General features: G+C 40.4%; 1 protein-coding gene across 3 annotated transcripts; it reads right to left on the reverse strand.

The window, feature by feature from the left end:
- Positions 1 to 3: 3 nt before the first annotated feature.
- On the reverse strand, positions 4 to 27,634 carry DDX6 (DEAD-box helicase 6). Of its 3 annotated transcripts, none has more exons than XM_024207320.1 (14): positions 27,534 to 27,634; positions 23,349 to 23,817; positions 21,329 to 21,392; positions 20,729 to 20,833; positions 19,256 to 19,385; positions 18,514 to 18,660; positions 17,883 to 17,977; positions 15,090 to 15,212; positions 14,492 to 14,620; positions 13,931 to 14,047; positions 12,145 to 12,208; positions 9,537 to 9,638; positions 8,039 to 8,218; positions 4 to 4,278 (listed from the first exon to the last, which is right to left on the reverse strand). In XM_024207320.1, exons 2-13 carry the CDS (start codon positions 23,546 to 23,548, stop codon positions 8,043 to 8,045), a joined length of 1,452 nt encoding a protein of 483 aa, XP_024063088.1. In that variant the 5' UTR covers positions 23,549 to 23,817; positions 27,534 to 27,634; the 3' UTR covers positions 4 to 4,278; positions 8,039 to 8,042. The 3 variants fall into 3 exon arrangements, with proteins under 3 accessions (XP_024063088.1, XP_024063087.1, XP_024063086.1); XM_024207319.2 differs by lacking the exon at positions 27,534 to 27,634 and adding an exon at positions 27,416 to 27,515; XM_024207318.1 differs by lacking the exon at positions 27,534 to 27,634 and adding an exon at positions 27,078 to 27,198.

Raw genomic sequence — 27,634 nt, forward strand, 5'->3', positions numbered from 1 at the left:
ATCTGGAGTTCCAGTGAGCATTTATTGAGCTTAATCAACAAAATCAGGATTTTACCATTCATCTTTTCTGTACTCTGAACTCAGTGAAGATTTTCACATAGTCACAGCCTTCCATCACACACATGTACATACAGATATACACATTCCCAAGGAAAACTCAGCTCCACTGGACAGTTTGCCAATTAAACAAAAAGCCAATTTTTCCCCTCCCTCCCTTGAATGTTCCAAATTCTAGTCCACCCTGTTCACTTATCAGTGGAACACAGCCCTTTTAACAGGGGACCAATGGATTATAAACTCATTTGAATTGCAAACAAAAAAAATTTTTTTAAATAAGTTCCAGTTTGTTTCAATAAAGGGAACAGTGACTATTTTTCTCCAGACACCCCTTCCCCACAATTAATGGTTAAAATACAGCAAGCCTGTATCTTAGTATACCCTATCCCTCCCCCCCTCCCATCCCCAATTTTGTCTACACAAGAATTTAATAATGCTTCAAATAGGGGAATACTTTAAGCTGCAGAACAGTGAAGGTAGCAAAGCTATAAGGCATACTACCCTCCTCATGTACCCATTTTTCATCTGTCTGACATACTTTTCACTCCAGAGATCATGTATTTGTTGTAAAGAGAAATCTTGGTTTAAAATTGGACTAAAAAGGGTCATGGCATCCAAATATTCTTGGCTTGGACTAATTTTACCAAACTTTTGCAGTGGCAGCAACATTATTTAGTCCCTGAGAGCAGAGTTCACTCTGTTCCCGTGCACCAATAAGCTCCTTGGCACCGGCAGCATTATCAAGTCCATTGCCGGCAATGGATAGTACACCAATAGAATCGGGCTCCTGGCATTAAGAGACAGAAGTTCATATATTTGTAAAAAACTAACTAGAAAAGGGCTTTAAACACAAAGGCTGAATGATGGTCTCTTCATGCCAGCATTATGTCAGTCACTGATGGAATACAACCATCTGAAGCATTTCTAAATCCTTGGTCCAGACACCCTCCCCCTCCCCACCACTAAAATAAAGAACAAAGTTAGTCAGAATGAGATGATTTGATGCCAACATGTACGCAAGGTCTTTGTGTCGAGCTTTCATGTTCTCACCCAGCTCCATATAAACAGACACAAAGCAGAAGGCAAAGGAAAGATGCTCCCATCTCATTCTGAAAATGAAAATATTTACGACCAACCCACCCCCCTCCCCTTGGCAAAACCCTCCAGCTTCAGCAGTGCATTTGTACAATACACTTTGAGAAGCCAGTCTAGATTTTTAGTCACAATTCAACTGGCTACAGACTTGTGCCCCCATTTCACTACCACCTCCTTTCTCTTGTGGGATTTAAGATACAGGGTCTAATATCAGATTTATAGGTTAACAATGTGATTTTTTGCCTTCTTGGGGGAAAAATATGGAAAAGCATGTAAAATTCTCAATATCCCACTAAGAACTTGACCACAGAGAACAAATGTTTGACCTGGGGATTATTATTTCAGAGCAAGTACCTGCTTTTAATGAATACATGGAAACGTTGGCAAGTAGTCTGTAAAAATAAGGAGCCAGAAGAAACCTGACAGTCAAGTTTTACACACTCCTTGATGAGGGAGAAATAAAGACTAGGATTTGCCTAGTCATTTGGAGCATCTTTCCTTTTGCAAGTTCATGTACGTTTTAGAGATAGCCTATTAGCACCAGAATCAGACCGCTTCCTTCCTCTAGAGAAAGCCACCTAAAAATGGTGCCCCTGATAGTCTAGGTAAGTGCCAATCCTCAGAGGCTGACTTTAATACTTTCAATTTAAAAATTCTGTGCTTCAAGAGGGACCATCAGAACATGGCACCAGGCTAACCTACCACAAATCCAGGCAGAGCACGCACTTTTGACTCTCAGCATGGCTATCCTGTTCTCGTTGCATGTGCATGCTCTGTCATAAGATAATTTTTATTTACACTTTTCTTTTTATCTTTGTTGCACTAAAATGATCCCTCTTCTGCCTCACTGAAAAAAATCATAAGCTGGCTGCAGTACAAGAGCAAGATTTTACTTTTGGTCAAAATTTACCACCCACAAACTCCCTCCCTCCCCCAAAAAGCACCCTAAAACTAGTTTACATTTGGTACCTGCCAACTTGATAAGTGGCTCACAGAGGGCCTGTGACCAAGCTCTTGAGTTTGTACTTTAGTGCAGCGTTTGCTACAGTTATTACAGTGTCACTGTAGATTGGGGGGGGGGGGCACACTTTTCACCTTGAAAGTTATCACCAGGAGGCACCTGGCTCTATTTCTGATCCTCAAGGAGTTTAATGGATAAATCTGCCTTCCCCTCCCCAAATAACCCAAACAATTTTACTTTTTTTAGTCAAGATGGGGAGAAATTATTATTAATTCCCATATCCATATTCAGGTAAACAAGCATGGTGTGAGTACAGCATCAGTATATGCAAAGTACAACTGACCAAAGGGGATTGCTTTCATCCAGGTGCCTCCTGACAAACTGTAGTTGAACAGGCTAAAAGGAAATTAAAAAAAAAAAAAAGTTTACTGGTTTTGATTTGTCTCACTCCTTTTGCCTGTAGATCAGGCCAAACATCAAGCATGTTGGGAGGGGCACAATTTAAAGCAACACTACTTGACCATAAAGCATTCTCCAGCAATATACAACGCAGAATGACAGACAGCAATTCATGCCAAAACATATTAGATGGCAAGCAGTTTTCTGTGGCTTCAGAGTTAACAAGTTAAAGGATTTGCTTTTTCCTGCTCAAATCTATATAAAGGTTGTTTTGGGCAGAGTATGCACAATGCTGCAGGAGGTGAAACACCCAATAGAGCTCCAGAACTGTCAGTTTATGCATGTAAGTTGGTTTTCTATTGTTTCTTTTAAACCCAAATTCACACCTATGTTCTGCTTAGCTACGTTAGCTGCTGGATTTCCCTCATGCCAAGGTGGAACACAGGTCTTTGCCCTCAGAGCTTGTAAAGTTCCTGGAATTTTAAGAGGGAAATCAAAGAGTACCTCAAACAAGTTAAGCTATGGATTTTGAGTCTTTTCCAACCCAACAAGTCATCTTTTCCAAAAAAGAGCGGCACAGGACAATATTGCAAGCACCAGAGCAAACCCACCCTGACAAGGGACACTTGTCTAGGCCTGCTCTTCACAGAAGTTAGAGCACTTTTCAGGTGTTTAGTGTTGCAGAAAACTGAGCCCCTCTCACCGTTAGCTGCTCCCATAATCAGTCTAATCCCTTTAGCCCCAGCAACTTTCATTAAAAAAAAAAAAAAGATATATGAACCCAAAACAGAAAAAACTTATTTACAAGTTTATACAAGTATACACATCCAATTTTCAATGGGACACTGTGCCAGAGGAAAGAGGGCCATGGTTTTGAAATAAGTCTACATATCAAGTGCTGTAACTACGAATGGAGACTTATGGAAACCAGTCTTTAGTGTTCTGCTAGAGCACACGAGCTTTTCATATGGCTCCTGCAAAAGATGATAGGCTGCTCTTTCCTTCTAGAGCTATGATGTTGCACCTAATCAGCCCAGATTTTTAGTTGTTTTTGTCTTAAATACATGTATTTACAGTGTGGGTGAACTGCAGTTGCATATCAACTCCTCCAATTTAAAAAAAAGTTAAACAAAAAAAGTGTTACATTACTGATAGTTTCATCTCGCAGCCCTGGGCTTGAATATTGTTGGGGGAGGGCAAGAGAAGGGTTGGGAACTTTTGACCTGGAAAGAAAAAAAGCTGTTGATTCCACGGGCTGTATCTGAAAGGTGATATTCTGAATGGTCTCATAGCATAAGGCACTTTGCACGAATAAGTAACAAGCTGTTTAGCTTAAAAACGGATGAGTAACCAGGGAGAAGTTGAAATGCACTCAGTCAGCTGTTGGAGAATTTGAAATTGCAGACAAACTTCTGTTCATCAAGTTTCTTCTCTTTTCAGGGTTTCTCTTCTTCCCTTGCTGCTGCTGCCCCTGCGCCCCCCCCAAAAGAAAAAATTTTTTAAAACCAGCAGTTTAGTGCAACTAATGTTCAATCAGCACACAGTGCAAACAAGTGAAAAAACAAAAAAGTATTCCTTCTTTTATCTTCTTTCTTCCTTGCTGCCAAATTTAAAAAGAAAAGAAAATACGTCTGAGCGCTTTAGTCTTCATAGTTCCAAAATGAAAAGAAGATGAAAAACCCAAAAAGAGAAGGATATCCCCAAAGAAACAATGCGTCACAGATCTGGATCAAGGGGCTTCAGCTTCTGGTGTTTGTAATCAAAGCCTAAAAAAAACAAAGATCCTGCAGTTAATTTTCTCTAAAATTGTTTTCAAAATCAAGGAAGAAAATACAAAAAAGTAATTCAGTTTTATGATTTAGCACTTTGCTAAAGCTAACTGAAGTTCTGGTCACTTTGCTTGATCAGTTACACAAGCCTAACATTCCCTACTAAATGAAAGGATATAGCATGGTATATGTTGATGACTGCTTTTATAGCAAACATAAGACTGTTGAATAAAGTAACAAAATAGGAAGCAGCCACTCATACTGGGTGATAGAAAGGAAACAGCCCAAAAGATGAGTGCATGGAAAAAAAGGAACTTTCCTTTAAAAATAAGAAGCCATCATTTGGTTAAGTGGCTAAGCTCTTTAATCAAAGATTTCAGAACAATTTATTTACAACTCTGAAAGCCTCCTGTATCTCAAGCACCCAAATCACAAGCGCAGGCTACACTTCCATGCCTCAGACTACCCACAATATAGGCTTTCCGCTGTCAGTGGCTCTCAATGGCAGCTCCAAGAGGTATGCTAGCACCATTCTGCCTTCTGAAGGCATTCTAAAACTTGTTTTAACCAATTCCCGTACACTAAATCTTTAGTTACGGTATTACAATTAGTCACCAACTTTTTCCTTCAAAAAGGAGGCTGCTCCGCCAACCACACAATGGGTATAAGTTAGCCTGTCTTGACCAGAATTATTAGTTTCCCCTTCAATATTTCCAGTGAGGAAACAAATGGTTAATTTTTCCTTGGCATAGTTTAATGAGGTTAAATAGTCTCCTCCTATATCTAGTTTCACAGTGCAGCTCTTTCTAGAATAAATAGATTATGCATTGTTTCAGAGATCCATTAAGATTCTTGATCAATGTTTTGGTTCCTGCTTCCAGAAACAGAAGAATTTACTTTCTCCTTTTCTATCATCTATAGGGAAGATAGTACAATGACGGAGGATGAGGAGTCAAGCGTCCACAAAGTCTCTGGAGGTCTATGCTGCTGAATTATAACCTCAGGATAGGTTAACTAGCACTACAGTTCCAAACATCATGTGCCAGCAATGCCCCTCTGCCATGTACATTGGCCAAACCGGACAATCTCTACGCAAAAGAATTAATGGACACAAATCTGACATCAGGAATCATAATACTCAAAAACCAGTGGGAGAACACTTTAACCTGTCTGGTCATTCAATGACAGACCTGCAGGTGGCTATCTTACAAGAGAAAAACTTCAAAAAGAGACTCCAACAAGAGACTGCTGAGCTGGAATTGATATGCAAACTAGATACGATCAACTCAGGATTGAATAAGGACTGGGAATGGCTGAGCCATTACAAACATTGAATCTATCTACCCTTGAAAGTATTCTCACACTTCTTATCAAACTGTCTGTACTGAGCTATCTTGATTATCACTTCAAAAGTTTTTTTCCTCTTACTTAATTGGCCTCTCAGAGTTGGTAAGACAACTCCCACCTGTTCATGCTCTCTGTATGTGTGTGTGTGGTGTGTGTATATATATATATATATATCCTCAATATGTTTCACTCTATATGCATCCGAAGAAGTGGGCTGTAGCCCACGAAAGCTTATGCTCTAATAAATTTGTTAGTCTAAGGTGCCACAAGTACTCCTGTTCTTTTTGCGGATACAGACTAACACGGCTGCTACTCTGAAATGAGGGATTTACTTCATCAACTGCAAACATTTTTGCTGAGTTGGCTGAAGCATAAGCAGGAGAATCTCACTCTGGTGCTGGGAAGTCAGACTAGCATTTTGGGGTTGGGTTTTTTTTTGTTTTTTTAAGCCATTTCAGAGAGACATCTAGTGGCAACCAAGGTGAATTACAGAAATAAACCATCCTCAACATACACAGCTTTTTTCTCCTTCAAGGAGCCTACACAAGCAAATACTGCATCTCCAATAGATCAGGAAATGGGAAAGACTGCAGGCTCCTGGGAGCCTGAATCTGTTCATTTTAATAGGTGAAGTGCTCGGCTCACTGTTGCCCAAACAGAATGCATCTTTCCTTAGCATTCCCCACTTTCTCATTGCAGAAATCACCCCATCCTTCCTAAACTCCCTATTACTCCATAACCCAAGGATCATCTTTGGCATCTCCCTCGCCTAATACATCCCAGATAATGTTCAAATCCTGCCATTTCTTCATTCATAACATTGCTAAAACTCTAGTTCAGGCCCTCATTTTCCATCTTGCCTACTCTAACCTCCTCCTCCTTTGACCTCATTAATACTAGGGATGTAAATATCTGTTAAAAAAGTGAACCGGTTAAACAATTAAAATTATTTAATTTAACCAGTTAACCGAGGTTGCTCAGGCCCAGCCAGTGCCGGGGCCCTGCCAGTGTGGCGGGGGCTGGGGTCCCTCCCACCAGCCCGGCACTACTGGGGCTGGGGTTCCTCTGGCTGGTGCAGGGCCACCAGGGTTAACGGTTAAGGTTGGTTAACGGTAAGTCTAATGCTTACCAGTTAACCTTTTACACCCCTAATTAATACACGCATTGCTCCTCCCAAATCCATTCAAAACAGCTGCTCAGACATTTTTCTTACCCATCACACTCCCTTTGTATGAAATGGAGTACCAGCACAAGGGCTCAAAGTTAAAACTTTGTGCTCACACTCAAGGCCTTTCACAACTCTGCCCCTCCCTACTCATTTAAATCGCCTTATTGCATCAGCTTTTCAACTTCCTCCACTCCAGTAATGCTAGCCTCATCCACTTGTTTCTCAGCTTCTCCTACAGCCATTTCCGCACTTTCTTTCTTGCTGAACCTCATGCATGCAAGAGCCTCCTCAAATTGATCCATAAGGCCATTACCCGCTCCCTCACCACCCACCTCTGCTGAAACCCCTATAAGAACTCAGTTAACCAATAGCAGCTGTGTCAGTTGGGAAGAGCCAGTTTCTAAAAAGAAACTGAAATCAAGACCCATAAATTCTCTGCAATAGCTAGTCTATGCAATGAGGTATATTTATTTTAATTCCTTGTGTCACACTCCCTTGTTAGCTCTTTGGAGCAGAGACTATCTTACTGTATTGCCTATATCAGTGGTTTTCAACCTGTGGTCCACAGACGCCTGGGGGTTCGCAGACTATATCTAAGATTTCCAAAGGGGTCTGGCACCTCCATTTGAAATTCTGAAATTAAAAAAGTGGCCTGTACAAAGCCTAATAGAATGGTATCTTGATCAGGGCCTTTGGGTGTTACCAATACTAATGAATCAACGAGGATTATAAGAGTCCAAAATCCAGCAGAGAGCCACGTTTATTGCCTCTTCCCTTCTCAGAGTTTCTTGTGACCAGGCAATAAACTCTTTTCTTTCCTTGAAAACACACACAAATGTCAGCAACTCTCAAGTGAGGAAAAGGCTGCTTCATACAATAAATTAATCGTAAGCATGCTATGCTTATTCATTAATTAGTTCATCCACTGAGTTCACAGCACCTGTTTGTGCATTTTGGGACAGCATTACTGAACGAGAGGGTATGCAGGAGAATGACCAAGTTCAGATACCTGTTTAGGTCAAAACAGCTAGTCTGAAGGTTACCTCCTTATTTACTGCAGCTCACCCAGAAGAGCCAACCATGAAGAGTGGAATGGACAAAACAAAAATCAAAGGAGAAGGAATGGTAAGAAAAGTGAAGTGATCCATACAAATCAACTTGTTCTATCTGCCTCAGTTTATTTCCCCACTGCCACACACCCAACCTTCAATTCAGTGGCTTTCTGAGCAATCACATACGCACATGGTTAAGGTTTCTCATCATCTACGGGTTCGGTGTGGTATTCTGCCACATACAGGCTCTTGTCAATGTTGCTTGGGATGGGTTTAATTTCAGTTCCCAACTGCTCCTCAATACTTTTCAGGTTGAATCGATCATCATAGGTGATCAAGTTGATGGCCAGGCCCAGGTGACCAAAGCGACCTTCACAAAAAGAAAGACTAAAGTAGTGACAGTTTTACCACACAAGTCTGTAGATTGTCACATGACCAGATTACATGTGATCATGCAGTAATTAAAAAAGCTAGTTTCAAACAAGACTGACCAATCCAAACCCTCAAGCACATCAGTACAGTAGCTATTTCAAGTTTCACATCCCCATTTATTGCTGTAGAAAAGAAAAAAAAAGTGACATTTCTGCTCCCCACAGGAGAAAAACGATGTTCAAGTACATCAATTAACTGTATAGATTTCTGAACAGTCTCCTTTCAGGCTATTGTTCCCTGTCTGGTGTCTGCCCAATGACAAAATTCTATTGAAAAGTTAAGCCAATAATTGTATGCAATGGTTTTGGGGTTGTGTTTTGGTTTGTTTGTTTTTTTTTAAAAGGGGGGAGAATGTGCACAAAATTCAGTGTTTTCTATTCTCCCTCACCCTGATAACTCAAACTTTACAGATTGAGTCCTCACTGATGTGCCTTTGCTAGCTTGGAATTAATAATTTTAAATTTCAATCCACTGACAGGCATCTGACAAAAATCTCTGGAGTATACACAGGAAAAAAGTGTCATGGCTACAAGTGTGTGTTTACCAGAGGTAAATAACTGAACTACATCATCCTGCCTCTCCCCCCTTAGCTTTCCTTTCTTTCTATTCTCTTTAAACTTCTTTCTCACCACAACCCCCAAAAACATTCAGCTTCTCCCCAAAAAACAAAAAAGTTGGTATGTCTATATATGTAACTATTCATACTAAGTTATGGTTGTGTTTAAACTATTTTGATTAATATTGTTGATCCTGTATTAAGATTTATACACACATATACACAGTGTCAAGACATTAATTGTAAATGTCTTATTGTTAATGACCCAAAGTATCAACAAAAATCTTCTCTCCCACTCCCAGCAGAAAAAAAGTACGTGTTTAAAATGCACCTGCACACAGCTATTTGAGTAGTTTTCTTAGATTGCAAAGAGAAGGAACCTGTCACCCTTAGGAGGATGAAAATTTATTTTGATTAAAATATTCAAAAGTTAACAGATATCTGGGCCAATTTCAATACCCTAACCATTTAATCCTGTTTTGTATCATGCTCCAACACACCTTAAAATAGAAGGTCTTTACACAGCTTTTCCCTTGGTGAAACGGGAATGAAGTTTGTCTTTCTACAGGCCAAATGAAAACAACCCACCAACTCGCTTCAAGCCATTTTAGAGATACCCACAGTGCTTCAGAATAAAAAGCAGAAGTTTGTGTTAATAAATAATAAATAGCTTCCCTGAAGAACATTTCCCTTCCCTCACCTGATCTGCCAATACGATGGAGATACGTCTCTGCCAGCTTTGGAAAATCAAAGTTTATCACCACATTCACAGCTTGGATATCAATACCTCGGGTAAACAGATCTGAAACAGAATTCCATTTAATTAATGGGATTTATTTCACCAAAAACACCACTCTAGCTGGAATGGGAGGGTACAACAGGAGCTAGGGGAAAAAGGCTACCCAGGATGGAGAGGTTACTTGAGCATGATAAAATACCCTTAAAACATTGTTAGTATATTTAAGAAACTGGATGGTGAACGTCTCCTGCGAGAACTGCTTATTTTGTATTTAATTTTTGTTAAAAAATCTTCCCCTCACCCACTTTGGGCATGGCTAACATTGTGAAGAAGGATCAAAACACGAGCTTTCCAAACTTGGTATTGAGGATCCTTCATATGAACAACTCCTCTAGCATTTTGCTTACTTCTTAACATCCATTTCACAACACCCTTTCCCCTTGAAGGGAAAGTACACCATTTTCAATTGAGTCTCTAAAGGCCTATACAACTTGTTTTCCATCTAATTTAACTATTCTGCCTTACTTCTGATGCATTTTGGAGAAGTTAAAAAGTTACTATTCTTAGAATACAAGCTTCCAATCATGTACTGAATCGATGAAGTCAGCAACACCACTTGTCAGCAACTACTGCAGTGGGGGAATCCTGACAACAGGCTGAATGAAGGCAGGACTGCCCAGTGTCACACAGTTCTTTAAGTGTTTGTTTAAAGCAGAACACTTAAAAAGATTTCTTCAAAATAAGAATCAGCAATTTACCTTAATTTTATCTAAAATTATCCTATGTAAAGAATTATCCTATGTACATAACTGCCTTAAAAGCAGTCCATGTGTCAAATGCAAAACTAATCAAAGGGTAGTCTTATAAATTACTCTTACACAATCGTTTAGATGGGACATGAGTAAAACTCAGCATAAACAGGAAGGATGCTACATGGTTCATGATAATATGCAAATAATGAATGCCTCAAAAACATTCCAAGTCCGTGTTGGAGGAGGAGGAGGGCAGGAGAATTTAACATTTGCCTTTTGTCCTTATTTAGCCATAGTTTGCATATATATGCCTGAAATCTCCTGTTAGGAGTTCTCTCTCAATCTTACTGTAACATTTAAATAGTAATGTTACATAAAGATACAAATTGATTGTTTAATAATTTGTTAAAGTAAGCACCTAGGAGAATAAAACAGTGTTATAAGAAATAGCCAGCATGGATTTGTCAACAAATCATGTCAAACATATCTAATTCTTTGTCTGGGTTACTGGCCTTGATTTTAATAAGGCTTTTGATACAGTTCCACATGATTCTCATAACCAATTAAGGAAACGTGGTCTAGATTGAATTACTATTAGGGTGTGGATAACTGGTTGAAAGATTGTACTCAAAGAGTAGTTCAATGGTTCACTGTCAAACTTGGACAATCTAGTGGGGTCTCAAAGGGGGTCAGTCCTAGGCCTGGTACTATTCAGTAGTTTCATTAAAAACTTGGGTAATGGTGAGGAGAGTAAGCATATAAAATTTGCAGATGATGTCAAGCTTGGAGGGGTTGCAAGCACTTTGGAGAACATGATTAGAATGCAACATGATCTTGACAAATGGGAGAATTGGTCTGAAATCAAAAAGATTAAATTCAATAAAGATAAATGTGAAGTAGTACATTTAGGAAGGAAACATCAAATGCACAACTACAAAATACAGAATAACTGGGTAGGTGGTAGTACTGCTGAAGATGATCTGGGAGTTATAGTAGATCACAAATTGAATGAGTCAACAATGTGATGCAGTTGTGAAAAAGGCTAAGAATCTGGAGTGTGTTAACAGGGGAGCCCCGTATTAAGACATGGGAGGCAGCTGTCCTGCTCTGCTTAGCACTGGTGAGGCCTCAGCTGGAGATAAGTGTCCAATTCAGGAGACCAAACTTTAGAAGAGATGTGGACAAACTGAAGAGAGTCCAGAGGACAGCAACAAAAGTGATGAAAGGTTTAGAAAAAAAAACCCTGACCTTTAAGGAAAGGTTAACACAACTAAACATGTTTAGCCTTGATAAACGAAGTCGTCACTCAGACTTCACAACTGTCTTGAACTACGTTAAGGGCTGTTATAAAGAAGACAGTGATCAACTGTTCTCCACGTCCACTGAAGGTAGGACAAGTAGTAATAGGCTTAATCTGCAGCAAGGGAGATTTAGGTTAGGTATCAGGAAAAACGTTCTAACTACAAGGGAAGTTAAGCTCTAGGAATAGATTCCAGCATTCCCTCCACTGAAGAGTTAACAGGCTGGAGAAACACCTGTCGGAGATGGTCTAGGTTTACTTGGTCCTGGCTTAGCACTAGGGGGCTGGACTACATGACCCCTCAAGGTCCCTTCCAGCCTGACATTTCTAATAGTCTTGAAAGATTCTGATCACTGAAGGCAAAGTATTAGTTTTCTTCATTATGATAAAAAGCAGGTGAATTGATTGTGTATATAGTCTGGTTCCAGTTGCAACCTCTAGAAGTCCAACGGTCTGTTTTTACTACTAAAACTGAAAAGAAAAAAAAAAATTAAACAAAAAGAAAGGAAACACTTACCAGTGCAAACAAGATTCCGGCATAAGCCATTTCTGAAATCGTGGAACACACGATTACGGTGTTCCTGGTAAAGCAGAAAAAAATATTAGCAGCTTTTACAAATTGAAACATGGATCCTATTACTCCTCTCCCCCACGAGCTGGAATAAACACTGGAACATGCAAAACTGAACACACTCTTCAATAATACTACTACTGAGCACTTCTTGTGCTTTCATCCATTTTATAAAGTGCTTCACAAAAGAGGCTTTTGGTACAACTTTTGGGTATAGATATTTAACTAAACTGGTCAGAAACTAATGCAGATTAATTGATGCAATCCCCCTGGATGGCAGGGCCGGCTCCAGGGTTTTGGCCGCCCCAAGCAGCCCAAAAATAAAAGCCGCGATCGCGATCTGCGGCGGCAATTCGGTGGGAGGTCCTTCGCTCCGAGCCGGAGTGAGGGACCGTCTGCCGAATTGCCGCCGAATAGCTGGATGTGCCACCCCTCTCCGGAGTGGCCGCCCCAAGCACCTGCTTGATAAGCTGGTGCCTGCAGCCGGCCCTGCTGGATGGACAATCTGTTTAAGAGTGCCTCTTAAAGTAAATGAATTTAAAGCACTAACTGAAGAGTGTCTATCCAAAGGGCTTGTATGAATTTAATTACATCAGCTTCTGTACTGAAAAGCTACACAAAATTGTATTTAGAGAAGGCCTGAAGCAGACAGATTAAGTGATTTGCCTGAAGTCACAATAAATCAATTGGGATTAGAAATCAGGTCTTGGATTACAGACATCCTAAAGAAAATCTAAAATTTGCAAAGTTACTTATTTTCATTCCAGATATTTTGACTATCAAGTCTTTTTCAAGACAATGGGTTATTTGTTGAGTAAAAATATTCAATTTACTTTATTGCTTAGAGATTCATAATTTAGGTTATAAATCAATGTATGAAGAAAAATCAGTCTCTTTCTGCTAACTCAAGTCTTCACTCACTACTCTTATTTTTACATATCAATAACCATGGCACCACCTTGGCAGCACTGAAAAAATTTTTTAGTAGTACCAATCTTAGGCAACCAGTTTAAATAAACGATAGGCCTGAGATGCATAAATAAATATGCACTGCATTGTGCTGTGAAGATCAGTTAGTTGGAAATCTGATTTGTGCCACTAAGAACCAACTTTTTATTCAGATTTCAATGAACAGTCAATATTGAGAGCAGCCAGAAAACACCATATAAAAGTTTGTTTACAGCCCAGGGAGTATTTGGATTATTTGTCTTACCAGTGAGTAGCAGCTAAAAAATTCTAACATACATTTGTTTTTTTTATAAATTGGAATCCAAGGTTTCAAAATGAAATTTAGTTACAAATGGCATCTGAGCCTACCACCAATTTTTGCTAGTTTGGTGAGACGTGACATTTAATATCAGTAACAAGATCAATATTGAAGTCTGGAGCTAAACCATGATGAGAACTGACCTAAAGTTGTGAAACATATCAATGGAATCACATAAGAAAACTTAAATGTAAAACATGAAATGTGTATCAAAACTGGTTTTAATTAAGGTGTTTTTGATCATGTGACTGAGTTGCTGTGCTAAGAAATATGATCAAGATTTCTTTAACTAAACAAGCTCCCATCTTGAGACAATGACGTCAACGTTAAAAAACAGTACAACACTTTTGAGTTACAGTTCTTGAAGGACTAGCAAATCCGGACTAAATATTACAATTCTAATTCACACCTGTATTAAGTTTTTATCAGTTGCTTTCAAACTAACTGGTATAGCTTCACACTCACCTGCCTCATTTTAGCATGGATATAGAAGCAGGAATAGCCCAGCTGGGAAATCTTCTTGGCTAGCAGTTCAACCCGTTGTGAGGAGTTGCAGAAAATGATTGACTGGTTAATCTGGAGCTGAAGAGAGAGGGGGGGGGGGGGGGGGGTGTTAAACAGCAGCAGCATTTTACTTACAAAGCTTTGAAATCTGAGGGGAATGCATCCTTTTCAGGAATGCAAAACATGAATCTGGGATTCCAGCTAGAAAAAGTCACTCACTCTTCTGGCTGCAAAAAGAAGATCAGGAGGTCTGCAGTTTAATAGTACAGCAAGAGAATATGCATTTTCAGAAAAGATCCTGGCCTTCAAATTTCAAAGCTACAGCATGAAAGTAAATAGTCCAAGATATCACTGTTCATTTAAAGAAAGCCAGTTTTTAAACAACAAAAAAACACTAGGTTAAGGAAAATCTCTTTTCTTGCCAGAATGCATATCTCTGCCATTAAGTTATGTTCTGAAGGATAAATGAAGTGGTTCAGACTGGTGTTCTAGTTGCATCACACTGACCAGTAGCATACTTACCCTGGAGAATAGCGTATTGAGGCAGTGTACTTTCTGCCGCTCAGTTACATAGGCATAGTACTGGGTAACTCCCTTCAAGGTCAATTCCTCCATCAGGTTAATCTCATAGGGTTTCTGCAAATGGGAATTCTGAAATAAAGAGGCATTTCAAATTAAATTAAGGTAGAAAAGACATGCCTGTCTACTCACAAAAATTAAAGTATTTTCTTACCTAACCTACTATCCTACTATTTGAGATGCATCAAATACACAAAGATGCATCAACTGTCAACATAGTTATGCTAGCACAACCACAATAGATAAAGCCAAACAGGAGTGTGCATCCCCAGACTGCAGTTGCAGAGAATTATTTTCTCTTATTAATATTGGCTATGTACAATGCAAGTTTATTTAAAATTCCCATTTAATGTTTTTAGGATACAAAACTAAATCCAGAATGCAACTTAGAATACCCATGCATAAATCACATCGGGGGGGGAGGGGGGGGGAGAGGAGACGGGGACTGTTTACATGATGCACATTTACCTATGTGAATGAGGGAAAAGTCTCCACACATCCATGCACTCCATACCCAAATGGGCATCAAGAGGCCACTTACCATGAACTTCTGTACACTAAGAGGGAAAGTGGCTGAGTAGAGCAAAATCTGCCTGTTTTTAGGTAGCGTAAGAATAATGTCCTCCATTATTTGAACAAAATCCTGAGACAGCAATTTATCTGCCTGCAATGAGAAGGAAAAAAATATATCTCACACACACCAGTGCTGCAAATTCTGGATATTTTGGATTAATGTTAAGTTAGAAGAACATGAAATATAACTAATGTTCTCCTCAACTTGTGGGGTAGAAAGCTTGCTTTGAGTATAATGCTTCATGGACAGCTTTATTTACCTACTAGGGAAAAGCTTTACTTCAACTGCAAACACTGAGAAATGCAATTTATCCTGCCTCACTTCCAACTCTTCCAATTTAAGAGCTATATCAGACTGAAGAAGGAAGAGCAGAAGATTTCCCATTCCTTAACTGGAATTCATAGATTCTAAGGCCAGAAGGGACCCTTGTGATCATCTAGTTGGACCTCAACTCAGGCCATAGAACTTCCACAAAATAATTCCTAGACTCTATATATCTTTCAGAAAACATCTGATCTTGATTTAAAAAATTGTCAGTGATGGAGAATCTACCAGCATCCTTGGTAAACTGTTCCAATGGTTAATTACTCATTGTTTAAAATGTACACCTTCTGAATTTGACTTGCTTCAGCATCCATCCACTGGATTATGTTACAGCTCTCTCAGCTAGAATAAAGAGACCATTATTTAATACTTGTTCCCCATGTACGTACTTACAGACTGATCAATTCCCCACCTTAACAGAAGAGCAGCCATACTAGGTTGGATGACTGGTCTATCTAACCCAGTATTCTGTCTGTGATAGTAGCCTGTGCCAGATGCTTTAGAGGTAATGAACAGAACAGGGCAATTTCAAGTGATCCATCCCTATCATCCAGTCCCAGTGTCACACAGTTGGGAGGTTTAGTGATACATGGAGCACAGGGTTGTGACCTTGAGTATCTTGTAACAGCCACTGATGGGCTTATCCCCCATTAAGTTATCTAATTCCTTTCTGAATCCAGTAATACTTTTGGCCTTCAAAACATCCCATGGCAACAAGTTACACAGGTTGATTCTGGGAAATACTTTTTTGTTTTAAACATGCTGCCTATGAGTTTCATCTTGTGTTACGTTACCCTTTGGGTAAATAATGTTGTCTTATTCACTTTCTCCACACCTTTCATGATTTTATAGACCTCTATCACATTCCCCCCTTCGTCATCTCTTTTCTAAGCTGATCAATCCCAGTCTCACTATCTTCTCATACAGAAGCTGTTCCACACTAATAATTTTTGTTGCCCTTCTCTGCATCTATTCCAATTCTAAATGTATCTTTTTTGAGATGGAGCAACCAGAACTGCATGCAGTATACAAGGTGTGGGTGTACCATCAAATTTATATAGTGACATTATGAATTTTATCTTATCTATCCCCTTCCTAATTGGTCCTAACATTGGCAGCTTTTTTGACTGCCACTGTACACTGGGCAGATGTTTTCAGAGGTATATCCACAATAACTCCAAGGTCACTTTCCTGAGCGTTAACAGCTAATTTAGACCCTATCATTTTGTATGTATAGTTGGGATTATGTTTTCCCAATGCACATTACTTCGAAATTCAACATTGATTAAATCCATCTACCGTTTCATTGCCCAGTCACCCAATTTTGTGAGATCCCTTTGTAACTCTTCGCAGTCAGCTATTTGTTAAGTGAAATAGATTACGCTCCTTGAGTCTATCACCATAAGGCATGTTTTCTAACCATTTAATAATTCTCATGGCTCTTTGAACCCTCTCCAAATTTTCAACATCTCTCTTAAATTGGGGACACCAGAACAAGACAAACTTTTCCAGCAGCAGCCCCACCAGTGCCAGACAGAGGTAAAATAACCTCTACTCCTACTCTAGATTCCCGTTTATGGATCCAAGGATCGCATTAGCCTTTTTGGCCACAGCATTACACTAGGAGATTAGGTTTAGCCGATTATCAAGCATGAACCCAATGTCTATTGGACGTAGCAAGCTATTTCTCACATCCCCACTCTCCCAGCGCCCTGACTCAGATTCAGTTGTTTCAAGAGAAGTTAGAAGGAACGTCGCTTTTACTCTATTGGAGAACAAATGTTTAACAACGGACTCTTCAATCTAGTAGAAAAAGGTAGAACATGATCCAATGGCTGGAAGCTGAAGATAGACAAATTCAGACTGAAAATTATGCATAGTGTTTTTAATGGTGAGAATATCCATTTGAACAGTTTACCAAAGGTTGTGGTGGATTTTTTAAATCAAGATCAGATGTTTTTTAAAAAGATATGCTCTAGGAATTATTTTGGGGAAGTTCTATGGCATGTGTTGTACAGGAGGTCAGACCCCTTGAAATCTATGAATCTACTGGATCTTTGTATATCAGTTTATACTGAGAGGTTTGTATTACAACAGTCATTTTAAATGGAAGAGTAAGAGCTACCCATTTCAGAAGAGATTGTTAACCTAATGCTCAGGGGTCCTACAAAATAAGGGGAGAGCAAACTTTCCCTATCAGTTTGCTTCTATCAGTCTCTGAGAAAAGTACACGTTGAAAACTCTTCCCTCCCAGATGACTTTCCCCACCCAAAAATGCAGAAATGGATCAATCTCAACTTTATGGTGTCTACAGAAAGTCTGACAATTTTAATGGCCAGCAATGCTCAATGAGCAGGCCTGCAGAGATGTGTCATTGTTGTAACTTCCTGTTAAATATCTTTCCATGTTTTGCAGATCGTTAAGACAGCAACTTGCCTCATCCAGTACTATCATCTGGACGTGTTCAACCTTTGCTACTCCTTTCTTGATGAGATCCAGAATTCTCCCAGGGGTAGCTATCACCACATGCACTGTAAATTTTAAAAAGAAAATACATTTAAGTGGATTTTTGCTTGGATAAGAAACAGTACAAATACACAACATTGGCTTGGCTGACAATTACACTAAGTCAACTTTAAGGGCCTGTTTGTACAAACAGTTTGTGGAAAATTGGGGTGTAAATCTATGTCAAGGTAGCCTGACATGTACTAATCATCTACGTGGACCCCGTTCCCGCTCACTATAAGTTCTGTAGTATGCTCGGAGGTATTCCTGTTTCAAAGCGGTGTAGATCAAAGTGCACTACAGAACTTATCGTGCACTGATGCAGAGTCCACCTGGACAGTTAGCACACAGCATATTTACACCCCAGTTTCCTGCAAACTAGATGCTTGAACAGACCAGTCCTTAGAGATGAATGTAGAATGGATGCATAAAACCTCAGCCTGGCTCATAAAAGGCCAATGCTAGGATAACAGCAGCTGAAAGGGAGAGATTTTAGTGCTAGGCTTTGCAGTACTGTGCAAGCCACTAAAGAGCAGCAACCTTAATTGGGAAGTGTCCTAACCTGTATCATCAAGCCTCATTATGTCATCACGCAGATTGGTTCCTCCTGTTGTTGCCATCACTTTGGCACCTCCCATGTGTTTGCTAACCTGGATACAGATCTGACTGACCTGCAATGCTAGTTCTCGAGTGGGAACAATCACCATTGCTGAAAGAGAAGATACACAAAATCCTCAGCACAGGATGCATTTTATGTTTTAAATACTGCCTTCCTCCCAGTTCAAAAAGGCACTAAAGAATGATTATCCTAATGAACACATGCACTCAAACGCTATGATGGCTAAACTTTAGCAGGTTTAAGGAGGTCTATGAAAATTCTTAATGACTCATCATGGAAACTGCATGGGTATTCTTCATGACAAGGAAATATCGCTGTGTTGAAGCACTGTAAGTTAACTGGCATGCCTTGCGTGCTATTAAATAGTGCCAGCCACAACTTATATCCCAGCCACCTTTACACCACACTTCTTTTCAGGGCATATAAGCAAGGATGAGGAGAAATTTGTAGTAGTTGAGATTTTCAAAGCAGTGTTGGGGATTAATTTTAATTGAAAGTGTGTCCAAATCCCCAGGTTGCTTTGAAAAATTCAACCACCAATTTTAGGTATAAATCTGCAAGCCATCAAGCTACACTGATGCCTACAATCTTCTAATGTCTCATCCCACAAATACTGATGTGCAGCAGCCAGGCTACTCATGTTAGTTCCTAGATGAAGTTTCATGTAAACCTGTCTTCAGCTCACCTTGTATATTGTCCTTCTTTAAGTCTAGCCGTTCAAGTAAGGGAATGAGGTAGGCTCCGCTCTTGCCCGTTCCATTTTTAGCTCTAGCCAAGATATCCCTACCAGACAAAGCAATGGGAATACTCTCCTCCTGAAAAGCAAGCACAGGGCAATGCAACAGTAAAACAACCTCAACTACAACTTAAAAAAAAAAAAAAAAAAAAAGGCCCTGTTTAACACTGACCCCGATAAGGGACAGGAGAACTTTCCCATGCAACACTGAGTTATAAGACCCTATATATGAAAGTACACCAGCCTCATCACAAAAATGACAAACTGATCAAGCAAAAGCATTTCAGCATCCCACTTATGAGAAAACTGCTCCCAGTATCCCATTTATCAATGCCCCACTAGTCTAGCCTGGTCATAGGCAGACTGAATGGAACAGCTACCACAGGAATGATCCTAATGTGCAGGGTGTACACATATTAGGTACAATGAAGGAGATGGGGGAGAGGTGCTATCAAACTATCCCATGGGGAGAGAAAGGCTCTCCACCCTAACCCCCATTCCAGACACCAATTAGACCGGAAAAAGGTCTAGGTAGGAAGTAAGGAAAACTGCTTGCGTGACTTCAAGTCCATGTATATATTTTAACATTACATTGTGAAAAGAAAGGGCTTATTAGCTTTTGAAATTTAAGACATCCTCTATGGTGCCAGCTCCAGACTCAAAGACCAGAAGTATTCTTCTTTCTGCTGTTCAGTAAAAAGTATAAAGCCATTCTTTAAGACTTAGAGCCTAGGTGAAGATAAGTGTTCAGAATGCCTTGTATCATATTCCCCATGATGAGGTGAAACGGCACAATTGTGTGTACTTTAATCCTTCTCCAGTGCTCAATTTAAAAAAAAAAAAAAAATTTGCAGATCACAAAACAAGAGAAACATCAGAACAAGAGTGAGGGGACTTTACTGGGGGGGAGGTTGTACTAGCTTCCATGGAAGTGCATCTCAGTGACCTTTTGTCCCACCTCTGCTGAGCCGTTTGTGATTAGACTGGCACAGAGTTGCAACTAAGGGGTGAGATGAACTGCAGTAAGATTCTACAGAGATTTTTTGTGACGACGACCTCTGTGGTGCTTAGATCGACGCAGAGCTATTAAGTTGGTCCATAAAAGTGAACAGAGAAGATTGCTGACGTCCATGGGACTACTTACACACTGGAAGTATCTTAGCGAATTGGGGCCTACAACCCCCTAACCTCTCTATGATGAACAGAAGAATCATATGTCAAGCCTTTAAAAGGTAAAAAAGCCTAATTTCTATGTTACTGGGTATTTTTTGGTTTGGTATGAAGTGAGTTTCTCAGAAATTATACTATCAAAGCCTTAGTGTCAAAACTTCAAGGATGCCCAAAAACCTGTAAATGACTGACTATGAGATAGTTAAGATGAAGCAATCAGCATGTGGCACAAAGAATCTGCTCCGTACTAACCTGAATAGGAGATGGTTTTTCCCAGCCCATTTCAAAAATTCCCATCAGTAACTCCCGTTTCAGACAGTAATCTTCAAACTCATTTCCTTTTGTGGAGGTCACATCCTGAGTAGTTAAGAAAGTAGAACAGTAAGACCAGTTCATACAAATTATCCCCATAAACTGGTCCGACGGAATAATCCAGGACAAAGACAAGGCAAAATGGAGTAATAAGCCCTTTCCAACCATCCATCATACAGTAGTTCACAAAAATCTGTGTAGTGCAACCACAGATAATTAGGTAGTGTTGGTTACTGGGGACCAAGCAACGTAATCTGCATACACACTTAAAACTTTGTATCTGTTTTGCAGTAAAAGCACTAAGACTTCATCCTGTAGTATTCTTAAAAGTAAGTAAAAATATATCTTGAGTTTCAACATACTTGAGAGAGAAAGGAAACATATTTGCCAAGTATCTCTAAGAATGTATATTACTATCTACTTTTAATTAAGTTTTAAAAATAGATCAGAAATGAATTTTCTCACTGTTAGCACACCGTCACTGCAATTTATCTCACATCCTCAACCCCATGCTTACAGTTACCTTTAAAACATCCTTACCGAAGTTTTGATTCTCAGATCTTTTGGAGGGAGTTTTAAAGTCTTCTTCCAGTCATCACCAGGTCTGCAATGTGAAGGCACTAGTTAATATCCCTAAATAATTCTATTCTGTTTTAGTAACAATTAGTACTTTGCACAAACTAACAAAACATTAACCTGCCTGAGAGGTTATTATTTCCCCCGTTTTACAGATGTGGAAACTGAAGTACAGAGATTAAACCGTTTACCCAAGGCAAGGAGGACCACGACAAAACAAGAATTTGAACTCAGAAGTCCCTGAATTCCCCAAACTCAGAGCATTGTACTTCTCTCTAAACAGCACTCACTTAAATGGTGCAATGTAGTAAATTGGAGAGGGAGGGATAGCTCAGTGGTTTGAGCATTGGCCTGCTAAACCCAGGGTTGTGAGTTCAATCCTTGAGGGGGCCATTTAGGGATCTGGGGCAAAATCAGTACTTGGTCCTGCTAGTGAAGGCAGGGGGCTGGACTTCATGACCTTTCAAGGTCCCTTCCAGTTCTAGGAGATAGGATATCTCCATTAATTAATTAATTTATTTATTTAAATGCACCAAAGAACCTGGCCTAATTATTTCACCCAGAAATGCTGCTCTTATCTTAGATAATTGTAAGAGAAGAGTCTCTCAAGCACTGGTTATCGACTCACTCTTATAACCATTAGCAAATATGATCAAAAACTTTTCATTTCATCAAGTTCCCCTCACTATTTCAGAACCAAAACATGACAAGTAACATTAGCCAACCTTATCTTTGAAAAAAAGATAGTTCTTATAATCCTGTCATATGACAACACAGCACTGGTCCATCATAACCTGTAAGTGCTCATAGCTAATGTCTTGAAAAACAGTAAGAACCCATAATTCATTTGTCTAATTTGTACAATGCTAAACCATGAGGGGGAAAAAGGAGAAAAGTTTTCTTCTCACCCGCAGCTGATAATCAATTCACCATGTCCTGTTAGCCAGACTCTCAGCAACGCATAAGATTTTTGACTATTTAAACCAAAACTATATGTTGGACCACTTTTATGAATTGCATTCTTTTCATCTGAGAGGCAGTTTCTTCAAAATTACTAAAGCAGTTAAAAGCATAAATAGGTTTATAATTTTCATTCATACACTACAGAAGAAAAATAATTATCCATACACAAAAAAGTGTCTAGTTCTTAGAACAGACCAAAACTTGAAACTGGATCTGGACAGTTCTTTCCTCCAATTTCCAACTCCCAAATCCACATTTTATAATGTGTTTTCAGACATTCCTAAATTGGGGAGGAGGAGTGAGGGGGTTTAGTGTTGCACTTGTTCCAGGTACACTTCATTCAAACCTGTACTGGTATCAAAAGAAGTGTTAAACTGGGGGATCAGACATTTTTTAAATCATGTTTTGCAAATCACCCAGGAAAGAAAGTGAGTGGTTTAGGTCAAATAAAAACTGGCATTCCCAGTTTTTAAATATTTAGCTCTAGTTCTAGCATTTACTGAGAAATATCTACTAAATGTCATGTAATTGAACTGTGTGTATGTGTGGGGGGGTGGGGGACAGAGACAAGACAATACTCAGAACAAAGTGACTTTAAGGTCCATTATGTGTCACAACTTGCCACTTGTATTAAACTACAATAGACTCCACATCTTCCTCTCATCCCTAGCAAGTGATCAGGATGAGAAGGTGTTTCTCAGGGGAAAAGCTATCAAGAAAAGAAATTAAAGTAGCCATCAACCTATGCTTTTCAATAGTATACAACTTGAGAAAATGCCTTAACTATTAATTCGCACAACTGATCAATAACCAGGATCTGTCAGAGAAAGTCTATTAATTTCACATTTATTTCTGAATTATCAGTAGTTCATATTCCTCATCTGACCCCCTACACTGAATTTTAAAGTAACAATAGGACATAAAACTTAAATATCAACACAAGAAATCTTAAACAAGTGTTTGAGCTACCAGACATTGGAGAGAATTTAAGATGCTGCTTAACATTTACGCAAATACTTACTTAATAGCGGTAGTCATACTCTGTGCTTGCTGTTGAGTGCCATTATTGATTGTGTTGGTGTTTTTCAGCTGGTTCATCTGTTGCTGAGTCTGTGTCCCCCCACCTCCAGGGCCCCCACTTGGTTTTACAGGGCCTCTCAGCTGCCCATTCTGACTGGATAGACCCATTATAACAGGGTTCTCTGTTCTGGCCGTGCTCATGTTTTTCTTTGTAAAGATGTCTTTTTAGACTTCAAAACTTTGAAAGTCAGTACAGAAACTGTAATAACAGTTTATTAGACTCTCCAAAATGAAGAGATAAATAAGTCTTGCTCAATATATGAGTCCTTTATTGCAATGCAGGCAAGCACCTGTAAGTCACTCAACAGTAAAGTAGTAACTTGCTCTGATGCACCGTGGAACAACTTTTTTTTTTTTTTAAAAAAGCCCTCTAACAAAGTTGAATTATATCTGAATTCACTCACTTCAGTCTGAAAAAGATGCAGAAAAAAAACAATTAATACATGGACTGAATGTGTAAAAATATATCATTACTATTATTACAAACTACTTTGATACTTGAACCGAAGCACTACCAGAACAAGCATCCAAATCCTCAGTACTTTAAACAAAGGCACCCAAAAGATCAAGTGTCACAAATAAACCAAAAATTAACTTCCCTACTTAAAACTGAGCACACAACTATAATTTTATGGCATCATGTGGAACTCTATAAAAATGTGTACTTTTAACATCTTTTATGTAATGAAGTGCTTTACAAATATTAACTACACCCCAGGAACATAAGTATGAGTCACAGAGATTATTTCACCCAAGCTTGAAGTGCAGCCACCTCTGGGGCAGAACACAGCAGCTGTTTACCACCACAAAGCAATGCTACACATCAATTAAGGACAGGAGATGAAGAATACCACTGTATTATAATTTATAGGGAAAATTGGGGGTGGAGGGCACTATGCAATTACTTTAATATCTCAATTGGAGGAAAAGGGGGAGAGAAGAGCACACTAATACGGTAAGCAAGATGAAAATCATCTGAAGTAATCTGAAAAACACTGGAAATCTGAAAGTTATAAATTCTATTTCTATTTAAGTAGAGGTTTAATTTTAACAGCTGGTTTAACAGGTAAGATGTACAATTTAAACAATAAAACTTCAATTTCAAATAGTGAAACCAAGTCCTTCACTCTCAGTGAATCAAAACAGCTTCCTGTTTTATTACATTCACAAAACCTAAAAAAAAAAATTTACTCACAGTGGTTACGTTTTCTAATTAGAGATGCAATTCAGATACAAATGTATCAAGAGAGATTTCCCCCTTAATTTTTTAATTGAGCTAACACCCTTTGAGTTACATTCAAAATAACTTTGTCACTGAAAAACCTGCCTGGTGCACTCAGAAAACAGATACATACAAAACAAATTTAAAGTTAGTGGTAGAGTATTGGAAAAGTAACTGTAACTAACTGTTTGGCAAACAAGATATCAAACACACACACTCTTTATAGAAAGCTACTAAAGTACAAAATTGTAAGATTAATTTGTTTGAAGTAACCCTAGAATTGTTACTAACAAGTAAACTCTACAGGCCTAGCAATAGCCTTTTCAAAAAAGGATTTACAGGCTTGACATATAGTAAGTATCACCACAAAGCAGCTGCATTTTACACAATAAATGCAAAACAAAGGCAGCATTAGTTGATTAATGCACTCTTATACCATACCCAGGTAAAATCCACCCATAGAATTCAAATACTAACATTCCTTAAAGGGACACCAATATCTAGTCATTTTCAAAAACAGTTAAAAGCAGTTTCAGGTACTACAACCTGCTTCTGAGTATTTCTGCCAACTTTTATGGTTTTATAAATCAAGTTTATATTTTTTTCAAACAGTCCCCTTTTCCTTTATTTGTTTCAAAGTAAAGACAGAGCAAATGACTTACTAAGGAAGGGAAACAATTAAAATTAGTATGTGAAGTACTGCCAACAGCACAAAGCAATCTTTTAAAACAAAAAACAAACAAAACAAAAAATACACACTTTCCTCCAATCTCTGGGTCAGTCATTTTAGATGGTACTCTTGTTATGAGTAGGTGAAATATTTTCAGACGGATGTCATTTTCAAGTACCTTTAATTTACAGGGACACTGCCATAGACCCAAAAATATTTTAAAGTGTTTTAATAAAAATATTTTCATTTTTAAAAAGTCAAGGGAAACATTATTTGGATTAAGACATTTCCCTTGTGTTACAACTCAAATATCGAAGCATATAGCTAGGACAGGAGAACAAAAAATATAAACAGCAGAGAAAGATACAGCAAGAGGTAAATTCAACTTTAAACTTTAATAATGTGTTGTTAGTACCCCACTTTCATTTTTATTTTACCTGGCAACGTGCCTTTAAATCTTAACCCACACCCACAGTAGGATTCCAAAACTTTAAAGTGTAATATGTAATAAAGTAAAACTATATTTAATAAATCTGAACAAACCTAAAATTCGGGGACAAGCAACACCACCAGTTCGAAAGCTAGTGCCCTCTACTAGTAAAGCTCACCACCCCCTATTCTAAGCATTTCCTTTCTTGATTTTGACCACGTATGCAGACTATGGAAGCCGCTGCCTACACATTTCCACTGCCCTTTCTGCAGTAAACATCCTCCTTTCCCCGAGGAACTTTGATTTTTGCCTAAAAAGAGCACACAATGCTACATGAACAATTACAAAATTAGGGGGCGCTTTTTAGGTGACCCCAGGAACCACGTCTTCATAGTCCTCTAAAGTCCTGAGGCCGTGAGCTGCTCCAGAACCGACCTACATTTCCTCTAACATAAGGACCTCACTACAGCTTCAATCAGTTTAGAAATTTCAACCATATTCTCATCCTTCTCCCCACCTCCCCCCAAAAAACTGAACGTTTCGTTTTCCGAAACAATGGAGCGCAGCAGCTTAAACACTTATTGCTTCACTCCCACATCGCCATGGGCCTCTGCCTGGGAGTGACAGGAGCTTTAGTGAGAGTGTCCGGAGCAGTTTCTGCAAAGCTTGGGGAAGGGGGCGATTTCACCAGGCAAAAACAGGGGCAGCCCGGCTCCACCACAACCGAGGGGCGCCCCGGTTTAACAACAGACGTACATAAGCCGCGTTTATTTGCGGCCGGAAAGGAACAGCCTGTAGGAACAGGCACAACCCTAAAAATGTATCTGCGCAACATCAGCGGGCACCCGACTCCGGCAACATCCGTCGGGGAAACAAAAGACCATCCCCGCCCCCTCTGGGCCCCAGACACCGAGGGGGGCGGTGCTCCCCAGATACACCAACCCCGCACGCCAGTGCAGGGTCCCCCAGCAGAAACACCAAGCTCCCCCGGCCCCCCTCAAGGTCAGGCTAACAGATACACGCCTCCCCCCACTTCACGGCCTCCCCCCCACACCCCGCACACCCCGCCGCTTCGCGAAGCGCCCGCTCGCCCCCAGTGCCCTAACACGCCTGCAGGGCCCCCCATGGGACACCGAACACGCCGACCCCAGGCGGGGGGGGGGCGGATGAGACCCAACAACTCCCTCCGCAGCGTAACCCCCCAGCTAGTCCGGAGTGGCCGCCCGCTAGGCCCGGCCCAGCCCAGGCCCGTCTCCAGAGCAGGCCGCAGGCCTCACTACAGCACAGGCCGATGCCCGCCCGCCCCCAAGCCCAGCCCCGAAGGCCGCTCCCCCAGCACCCTCCTCACCGCCGCCGCCGGCTGCGCTCCCCGCTCTCCCGGGTAAAAAAGTCCTCGCACTCGCCCGCTTGGTGCCTTGTTATGGCGATTCGACGCTCCAAGATGGCGGCTTCCTTCTTCCTCCCGTGTGCCCTCCCCCTCCCGGCCGGGTAGGCAAGCAGGCCCGGCCCCTCGGCCCGCCCCCGTTACCTCAGCGCTAGCCTCGCAGTGGCCTCCTGGGGGAGCCGGTGCGCCCCGCACCAGACGCCAGGTCTTCACCCCCTTACCCCACAGGCGGCGGCCCCACGCAGCCACGCCCCCCACCTCCCCCAGCTCCCACGCGGAGCCCCCCACGAACCCGCCGTCACCTGCTGTTAGGCGCTGCCAGGCTCTTCCTGCCTAGAGCCCGCTCCGCGAGAAGCCGTGTGTCCCGTTACCGCCTCGCCCCGCGGCGTGCGGGGGCGTCCGCCTCAGGCTTGTACCCACCTCACCCTCCCGCCTCAGCTCGGCCTCGGCCATTCCCACGCCACGCCACGCTCATCCGCGCTTCTTTTAAAGGGGACAGTCACAGCCTGCGTTCGGCATCT

This window comes from Terrapene carolina, unplaced genomic scaffold, assembly GCF_002925995.2.
Source record: "Terrapene carolina triunguis isolate 2854851 unplaced genomic scaffold, T_m_triunguis-2.0 Scaffold374, whole genome shotgun sequence".
NCBI classification, from domain to species: Eukaryota; Metazoa; Chordata; order Testudines; family Emydidae; genus Terrapene; species Terrapene triunguis.